Source organism: Harmonia axyridis, chromosome 1 (genome assembly GCF_914767665.1).
Source record: "Harmonia axyridis chromosome 1, icHarAxyr1.1, whole genome shotgun sequence".
Taxonomy (NCBI): domain Eukaryota; kingdom Metazoa; phylum Arthropoda; class Insecta; order Coleoptera; family Coccinellidae; genus Harmonia; species Harmonia axyridis.
In genome coordinates, this window is record NC_059501.1 from 51,433,631 (window position 1) to 51,444,027 (window position 10,397).

Here is a 10,397-nt window from a genome sequence, read left to right on the forward strand (position 1 = left end):
AAGGTGTTGGAATAAGAAATTCAGTGATATTACTCAGAAAGGACCCCGCACGTTTAGTATGGGAAATGGCTTTCCGTGAATTTGTCTGAATTTTTGATATGTTGTAGTTCTTGACGAACTGATCAGAAAAGTCCTTAGTCACAAAGCTCAAAAATGGACAGTTTTCGAGATATGGAGCTTTGAAAATGGATTTTTTGCAATTTTCGGGGTTTTTGCTCATCAATTCTCTCAATTGCTCTCATTTCTGGTTGGGATGGAATTTGGATGTTCGGCGGCCAGAACCCGACTAAGAAATGATCTTCCTTGGTTATATTAGGCACCGCCATTGATAATTTTTTATACACTGCTCCACATTGGCTATGAAATGAGATAAAAATCCAAGATCTTCCATACATCTTTTCATGCCACAAGATGACGCCAGAATAATTCACATGACCGAGAAACGACATATTGTGAGATTTTTTTAAGAGAGACCATAATAACGGAATCCTCATATATCTGATGTCCAATAATATCAAATATGTTAGCCGAAATGTTCATAACCAGGCATCGCGAGCTGTAATGGAGGAAAATGGGATAATCATAATCATATATCCTCAGGGATAACAATTGTGATCACTATTGATGTCATTTACATATGATATGTGATTTGTTTCTCACAAATCTCGATAATCTGACAATGGGGTGCCAAGACATTTTCCTCAGAATCTCTCGAAATTGATGATAGCATCTCACAGACAAACGAATCCGTGAAAATCTCTGCAGTTTTGATGCAATATAGTACTATACGGGTAGAATATAGAAGTCCATTAATCATTGTCATTTTTCGCTCTTCAAGCACTTTTACCTTTTTCTCTTCTTTAAAAAGAATATTTTATTTTCTTTCTTTTTCTGAGTTTATAGGCGAATCAACATAAGCGCTACGCCACCTGGTGACAATCAGTAACTAGAAATGTTGACATGGTTCTTGCCTCAGAGGTAGTCAGTCCTTTTCATTCCTCTGAGGTTCTTGCATTCTGCTTTGTTTTTGTCTGATATTCGACGAATATTTATATATTTTTTTTATCATTTCAAAAGTTATGAGTCGTTCGAATCGCTATTGTTCAGTTCCTCAGTGTTCTTTTCCTGGGAAAAAAAGTTCAAATATCAAGTTCCATGCTTTCCCTCAAACTGGTAATAAATATCATGTTTGGATGGAAGGGAAATTTGGGAGTAAAGTGCTGATGGATCGACAAAAAGCTTGGCAATTGAAATCCAAAATCGATAAATCAGTGACAAGAAATATGAAAGTATGTTCCCTGCATTTTATCGATGATGATTATTTTTATCGAGGTAAGCACTGATAGCACATGAAATTTTATTTATGGGGATAATAATAATAATAATAATCGTTTACAGATTCCAGTTCTACACAGAAAAAATGTTTGAAAAAGACTGCTGAGCAAATCATGAACTGACATAAAAAGAAAAAGAACAGATTCTATGGAATTAATTTATATCGGGTCTCTTTGAGGTTATACCACAGACTAATCTGTGGTTATACAGTCTTTGGTTATTTATACTAGTCAAAAGTGTTGAAATAAGTTCAAATTTTGAATCGATAACCGATCTACGAAGTGATTGAAACTTGTTTAATCGAGACAGTGAAACTTTACATTATAACTGATAAATAAGATCAAATAATTGTGACAACATGGATTATCGACCACGAAGAAGGAATGAAAATAAGGGAAGATATTCAAAACCAAGTTTCGAAGACATTAAGATGAATATACCTACACAGCTTGTAGGAAAAGTTATAGGTAATATCACCAAACGTGAAGTAATTATGTATTATTTGTCAGATAATAACACCTCATGGTGATATACATGTATTCAGTCCTTAGTGGGCTTTGTTATATTTAAAGTTGAAGTAACCCAGCTCGATCTTTATTTTTTGTTTATTACCATTTCTATTATTGTCATCTTCAAAAACATGCAAATTTGAATTTTTGTTTTATGTGAACAGGTCGTGGTGGTTCCAAAATTAAAGAAATACAAACTGAATCTGGAGCCAGAGTTAATGTTACTAAAGATACAGATGGAGATCAAACAATTGTAAAAATTTCTGGAAAGAAGGAGGACATTAAAAAAGCAAAAGATCTCATAGAGTTAATCACTAATGAAGTTGAAGTATTAAGTATTAATTCCGAACCAATTGAACAGCAAAAGGAAGAAGAAAATTCGGAAGATGTAGTTTATATTAATGGTTGGAAGACTAAAAAATATGAGAACAATATAGATTGGAAAGCTGTGTTTGCAGAGAGTGTGAGTAATAATCATTTTTATTATTCATTATATTCATCCCATTAAGAATACTGTATTGAAATTAATAACTCGGATATCTGTTTTTTCTTAAAATAATTCTTTTTGTTTTTATGAAATTAGCCTCAACATTATAACAAGTTTTTCGAAGTAGTATTTATTAAGTTTATGAACTTGACACTTCTAAGCGCTTGTTCTCAGAAAAAATCAGTCGATCATATGTATAAGCACTCAAAAGCTGCTTACTTAAAGTCAATGATCTCCTAATTTCTTTTAATTATATTTCAAATATATGGAAGACTTTTGATCAATTTGAGAAATTAAATTGAAATGTGTTTTGTTTTAGGACATGAGAAATAGGGAAGAGTTTGACAGTATGTATATTATTGTAAAAAATTTTTATCAAGAGCATCCAGAAGTAACTGCATTGACTGATGAAGAGGTTGAACAATTTCGCTTACAGAATAATAATATTGTAGTTAAAAGAGTGTTTTCTAATGAGAATAGTGCGATAAAGAAACCATGTATGAAATTTGAACATGCTTTTCATCAATATCCTGAAATTTTGGAGGAAATTAAAAAGGTTGGATTTGAAAAACCATCTCCTATTCAAAGTCAATCATGGCCGGTTCTTTTGAGCGGGGAAGACATGATAGGAATAGCTCAAACTGGCACAGGAAAAACTTTAGCATTTTTGTTACCAGCTCTGATTCATATTGAGGGACAAACAATTCCTAGAGACCAAAGAAAAGGACCTACTGTTCTTATAATTGCACCTACAAGAGAATTGGCACTTCAAATAGAAAGAGAAGTGAATAAATATCATTACAAAGGAATTACATCGTAAGTAGACTTCTTATTATTATAGTTTTAATTTACTAGAACTAACTGACATAATATAAACTGCATGTCAAAATCTGAGGGTATTGAATTAATTTGTGTTTTCTCTTCAGAAAATTTTAATTTTCTTTTGAAATATGTATTTGCCAATTGTTTTGATGTTAATATCTTCAAGAGGATCGAAAGTTAAGGAGCTCCCTAAAAAATTTGAGAATATCTGCTAATGTTGCTAAAAGAAAGTTAATTTTTCATTGAATTGTGAAACTTGCAATTCAGACTCCAACCTGTGAGGCACAAGCTAGTGTCATTAATACCAAAATAAAGTAAATTGTTGTGAAAAGCCTTGTGAAAAAAGTCAGGCTATTGAATCCAAAAAAGTTATGAAATGGATGCAAATAAAATAATCAAAATCAACTCTGAAAGATATCCTCGATTCATATAACACGTTCACTGCGATAATAGATTTCGCCCATTTCAAATTATGTGTAGCACATGTTTCTGGCGGCATGTTACAATTCATGATTTCTGTGCGGCACATGCCCCGGGGATACGTGTGTAATATTTGTTGGGAGCTATATCTAACCAACGGGTAATGTCATGGGCATCACGATTATGTGTTCTGATAATTATACAAATAAGTAGAATTTTACAATAGAAATCAATTGCTATTTTCGTGTAAATCAGTGAGAAATCAACTCATTCAGAGATATTGTTATCGGGTATGGCACTGGAATAATCCAACTTTTTGGTGCCCCATTGAATTTAAGGCACAACACCTGCCGCTGGGGATACGTGTCGCAGTGAACGTGTTAAGAAGTCTATTTAGGAAGAAATGCTGTCAGTCAGGAAATTGTCTAATTATTTTGATGAAAATTATACACAAATGAAACTCATGATGATATTTTAGCACATGATCTACTAGTTCTGAGTCTTTAATAAACAATTCCTTTGACAAAATAGTAGTAAACGTGATATCACACTTTGGCTAACATTGAAGAATTTGATCGTTTGTACCTGTATATGAGCAGCTTGAAGCATCCCAAGGGCTGTATTGACATCGTCCTTGGATAAATCATGTCCTGGCATAATGAAAATTAGATTTTTAATTGCGTAGGACTTTGGTCTTGATGAAAATAATATACTGAAGAGAAAATCATTGAAATTTGTATTTCTGACACAAATAGACAAAAAATGATGAAACCTGATAAGAACTCGCTTTACAATGACCAAAAGACATTTCTATAATCTTTCTAATTTTATGAAATTGAAAAGAAAATCTTAAATGATAAAGAATATATGAATCAATATTCTTAACTTGTGACGAGCAGTATTTATATATACACACATATATACTTAATATGAATATTTATTTATAAAAATGAATTGCATTTGTTCTAGCCTTTGTATATATGGAGGAGTGAATCGTCAACTTCAGATAAGTGCTTTGAAAAAGGGAGTGGACATTGTAATTGCAACTCCAGGAAGAATGAATGATCTTGAAGAAGCAGGTAATATTTACTTAATATATTAATTATTATTCTTGAGAAAAACTTAGTATTTATACACAACAGGTAATGGGCGACCATACTCTTAAGTGGATCTACTTATTACTTCAAGATTTTGCTTGCCGTTTCTAAAATGATACCTTGATCTTTGTATGTTATAGAACAAAAATGTCTCTTTCTATATATGATGGCTTTCTTTAATACTGCCACATGAGATTTGAAATTTAATTTTGTATCTATTATCATTGTATAAAATTCACTATATCAGATGGGTGAATTGTGATATTACTTGCTTAGTTTGTCTTCAGTTTGCAGTTAAAAAGCATTAAGGGTGTACACTACCTTGCTCACTAGGTTCTTCAATGCAGATTCATTTTGATTCTATGCGGAAATCACTTGATTGATTCTTTCAATTTTTGGAAGAAACCTTCGTATGGCAATTTAGAATTACCAACTACTAATAAAGGTTTATTTCTTTTCAGGTCATTTCAACATAAAGTATATAACCTATGTTGTATTGGATGAAGCTGACCGTATGTTAGACATGGGTTTCGAACCACAAATCCGAAAAATCATGTATTCGGTGAACCCCAACCGTCAAACTGTAATGACAAGTGCTACATGGCCTGACTCCGTTCGTAGACTTGCTACTAGTTATATGAGAGATCCAATACAAATATATGTAGGATCTTTGGATTTAGCTGCCGTACATTCTGTTACCCAAGTAATAGAAATTATGGAAGATGACGTGGAAGTAAAATTGAATGCAGTAAGTTCTTGAATTATAAAATAGTTTCATTACTTGATAGGTTGTCTTTTTCTTCTTTAAATGTCTATCCTTTTGTGGATGTTGGCCCTCAAATTACTCTATTCACTGTCACTCTGAATAGACTTGTTAATTTCATCCTATTCCACGTTCACAGGTTAGGTTAGTAACCATGAAATTCGTCAGCATCCTTCTGATCTTTTATCCTCTATTTTCCATTGAAGGATAAGTTGTAGTAGTTTATATTTTTCACACAACTGGATGTGTTCGAAATACCTATTCCAATTTTCTGCGTTTTGCAATTATGAGATATTCCAGTCTCCCACTGATTGTTTGAAATGTGGTGAATCCATGGGATTCTAAACATTCGGCGGAAATACTATATCTCAAATGCATTTGCATGAAGCATCAGTAAGGGTTCAAGTTGCGGTGCCATTATAGGAGTGTTGAAAGTACATAACATCCCAAGCTTCTGATTCAAGTCTGGATACTGAGAGATAAGTTATAGAGTATTTTGCGCATCACATCAAATGTACCTCTCGCTTTTTTCTACGAGTATTTAATTTCCTCGGTACCCCTTATATCTGGGTGGCTTTCCACTATCCTACACCTAGGAATGCGCCTCATAGCACTAGCAGTCCCACACAAATTTGATTGATAGTACATATATATCTTTTGATTATTTTTTTCTACATCTTACGATTTACAATATTTCATAGGCTGTGGGCTTTTTATAGGGAAACAGATAAATCTATAATCTAACTGCATCTTGGTTTGGAAATTGAAGCTTGGTCCGATTATTGAAATAGAAATTTATTTAATTTATTGGAATGAAAGTTTTTAGCAAATATTTATTTATTCAATGTCAATGATTACATCAAAGATCCTTTTTACTAAATTATACAAAAATAAAAATTCCAGTACTAACAAATTTGCTAACACAAATACACCAATATGAAATGAAAAAAAAAAGTTTCATGCAAATATAACACACAAATTTAGCATCAGAAAAATGGATTTTCATTAGAAATAACGATTAACAATCGACCTTAGCTATTTATTAAATATTCTCAAATTACTAGTATTAGCGCAGATGTGGGCACAACAATTTTGTTCCACTTTCTCCTTAACCTAAAAATGGCTGAGCCATAAATCTAATTTCTATGAGTTCCACACTCAATAAGCTGTCTTGCACATCTAAGCTTATAAGTAAATATTCATTGATTTTCTATATATGAATTAATTACCATTAACAAATGAAATCCATAAATGTTCAATATTATTGGTTTAAATACACTGCAAAGAGTTTTCAACTTTTTAGTAAGTAAGGGTTAAGAGAGGTCTATACCCTTTCAGCAGTCAGTTCAAACATAAGTAAGCTATGTTTTTTGCTAAAAACCATCGATTTATGTGAGGTTTTCACCATTATTCATTTTAAAGGGTTTGTCATTGCGGAAAGTCCTTATTTATTTTATTTGAAATAGAAAAAAATAGATGATTTTATAATTGAAGAATAGTTATCAAAATCAAAAATAAAGGCATAAAATTGTATTTTGAATTCTTGCATGTGGTAGAAAAGGACGATAAATCAGAGGAATGTTTGAGATTGTTTCACTCTTCCTGAAAAGTGCTGGGATCTCAAAAATGCTGAGGGTAGAGGAATAGTTAAACTTTGGTAGATCACAAGAATGTCACGTGTTATAAACCCCTCTTAATAATAATAATAATAATTTTCTTTTTCCGTTTCAACAATCTGTGAGACATTTCAGAAGATTGAAAGTTAGAATTAGTTTTGTGTAAAACTTGCTAATGTTAGGTTAGGTTTTATAGGAAAATTTCAATCACTTGGCAAAATAAGTTTTGAAATAAATATTTTTTATTTTCAGCTATTAGATTTTGTAAAAGGCATGACCCAGAAAGATAAGATTATTGTATTTTGTGGCAAAAAAGCTTGTGCAGATCATGTATCGTCAGAATTAGCTCTTAGGTATATCTATTGTACCTCTATCCATGGAGACAGGGATCAGTCAGATAGAGAGCAAGCATTACAAGATATAATGAGTGGAGATATCTCAATTCTTATAGCAACTGATGTAGCATCAAGAGGATTAGATATAGATGATTTAACGTAAGTAATTTTTTTATTTTTTCAAGAATAAAACGCTACCTCAATTGGTTTCTAATACTAAATTTAAGTACCAATTATAAGGTATATGGGAATTGATTTGGTAATAACGTAATAGTTTTTCATGGGATTAATATCTCTTATGTATTCATTGGTTGAATGCAAGGGTAGTGTTCCAATCTCTATATCTTTCAAATTAAGAGCATTATTTTTTTTAGCTGCACTGTGAATCCAACTTATTTTATTCCATTTTTCTCATTGTGTTTGGTTCAAGAAAAAAATCTTATTTTATTGAAAAGGAATGTTACCAAATATTTTAATTCACTCCAAAATAATAAAAAATTACATTTTCAAAAAAGGGACAAATAATAAACCCTATTTTCAATTTGCATTACTCTACTTATTTTATTATTTCCTCCTAGCCTTTATTATTGTCGGCGCACGTTCATTGAAATTGTTCTTGCCAACAATGTGACACTAAAATTTTCTTGTGAAATTGAAATAACTATATATATATATATATTTTTTTTTTTACAGGCATGTAATTAACTTTGATTTCCCCAAGAATATCGAGGAATATGTACACCGTGTTGGTAGAACTGGACGAGCAGGCAAAACAGGCAAATCTATTAGTTACTTCACAAAAAATGACTGGCATCATGCTAAAGAACTGATACCTATCTTAGAAGAAGCCAACCAGGTAAATTGATATTCAATAATATTATTATAACCGCACATCGTGCATATTGGTTATATATGTAGTATAGTAGTAGTTAATACGAATATATATATATATATATATATATATATATATATACTCCACAACTGTGTGAATTAAAAAAAAAAAAATATATTAGTTGAATTCATTTTCGGGATATTCCGTAAATTCAACAAATATTTCTATCCGTGAAAATTTGAAATTGAATATATATATATATATATATATATGTATAACCAGTTGCAGCAGGATCATTCATTGAAATTTAAGGGTACAATAAAATTTTAATACTCCATTAAGGTAGCCAATAAGTTCCTCCTTAAAATTTTAATAAACGTATCAGCAAGTGGATGTTGGAGGATTAAAAATTGCCAGACATGGAGTGAAAAAAATCTTTCAACAATTTAAAACTTTTCTTGCAATCTTGCATTCAATTTTGAGAAATATTAGGGATATAATTGCGATAAAAATTTACTAGGAATTGTCTGATACTTTTTTATTCTGAGGAATTTGAAATTCCTTAACTTTACTAAAAGTTTAATTCTGAATTCTTTCTTTTTTTGTAATAATTTCTCAATATGACATAAGTGCTCTTCAAATGTTATTGAAAAAATTGATATCAACGTAATTATTGAAAAATGTCAGGTGAATTTTTTAAACCAAGTATAATGTCCATTTTGTGTAACAACACCAGTTTTATAAAAGTCTTTGCTATGAAACTGAATAGACCAAAAATCACTATGTATTTATGACTAGAACTGAGAACCACTCACAGTCTCTAATTATAATCATCAAATCATCTATTAAATGATCTTCACATAATATATTTGATTCATTTTCTCCTCTTTTATAGACAAGTGTTGCAAAATGAGAGGCAAAAAGTTTAACAGATAATAATTGAGAAATTTGTGGACATATTTCTTTTTGCTCACCTGCATAGTATTCTAGAGACTTTTTTATGTTCCATTAATTTTATAGTAGCTTCATGATTTGATACTATGACAATAAAAAATGTATCTATTGCAAAAACTGCTGACTAGAGAAGAGAAAAAGTTTTATCGAGGTCCTTCAGCCTTCTGCTGAATATTTATTTTCAATTTTTTTTTTGCCGATTTTTTATTTTTTCCTAAATGATCAAATTTAACAGAGAAATCTTATATGTTAATATATTTGTTGAAATTTACTTGAGCAGAATTATTTAAATTGGTATATGCTGAATCTTAACTGTTTTTATGTTGACTCTCAATTTTCACAGAAGTTTGAATATGTTCTATGAAATTTCAAGTTTTGATTCTGGCAAAGTTTCATTATGAAAAGTTTCACTTTTTATAACAATAACTAAAAGTTTTTGGCACATATTCATCATTTTTACGTTCATTATAATAGCTTCCTCTAGTCAGTGGTATAGACTGACCATACAAAATTTACTTCCATTAATTTTAATTATAGGAATTTTAAATTTTTGTAAAATGTCAAAATTTACCTACACAATTTTTCAATCAGGGATTGTTAAACTTTACATATCTTATCAAGAATGAGTTTTTATCAGTTGTTACAACAATATTTTTTTTATATTTATATTTTATATTCACATTTATTCATATTTTTTTCCAGTTTGTTCCTGATGAAATTTACAACATGGCTGAACGATATGAAGCAATGAAAGCCAAAAGAGAATCTCAACCCAATAGAGGTAGGGGAGGTCGAGGTGGAAGAAGGTGGTAAATTCAGTATTGTACATGTTCCTGTTTATAAGACTGGTTTTTTTTTTTTTTTTGTTGAATATCATTTTTAATTTTTCCAGTTATATGGTTATAACAATCAATTAATATATATTTTTGCTAAAATATTATTCTTTTTTTTCATGATGAAATATACAGACTAAGATATAATTAACTAGGTCTGCATTTTTATCCTACATACAGCCCAATTCTTTGGTAGAGAAGGAAGATAAGAGATGTGTATCATCAGCAAAGCAGTAAACATTTAGACTAACGAATACAATCGAAAACATCAGCTGTATAAATTACAACCAATTTTAGAGATGAAGGCAAATTTTTCCACTTGATTTTCAAAAGATAAAACAGATACTACTTCATACAAAAACCTGAAATGGGTGTTGAAAATCCAGATATTTAG

The 10,397-nt window shown here is 30.7% G+C and overlaps 1 protein-coding gene across 1 annotated transcript; it reads left to right on the forward strand.

The window, feature by feature from the left end:
* The first annotated feature begins 1,526 nt into the window (after positions 1 to 1,526).
* LOC123688928 (probable ATP-dependent RNA helicase DDX43) lies at positions 1,527 to 10,105 on the forward strand. The gene is made up of 8 exons (XM_045627721.1): positions 1,527 to 1,802; positions 2,009 to 2,307; positions 2,651 to 3,147; positions 4,543 to 4,652; positions 5,132 to 5,418; positions 7,302 to 7,543; positions 8,078 to 8,240; positions 9,873 to 10,105. Exons 1-8 carry the CDS (start codon positions 1,694 to 1,696, stop codon positions 9,981 to 9,983), a joined length of 1,818 nt encoding a protein of 605 aa, XP_045483677.1. The 5' UTR covers positions 1,527 to 1,693; the 3' UTR covers positions 9,984 to 10,105.
* The last annotated feature ends 292 nt before the right edge of the window (positions 10,106 to 10,397 follow it).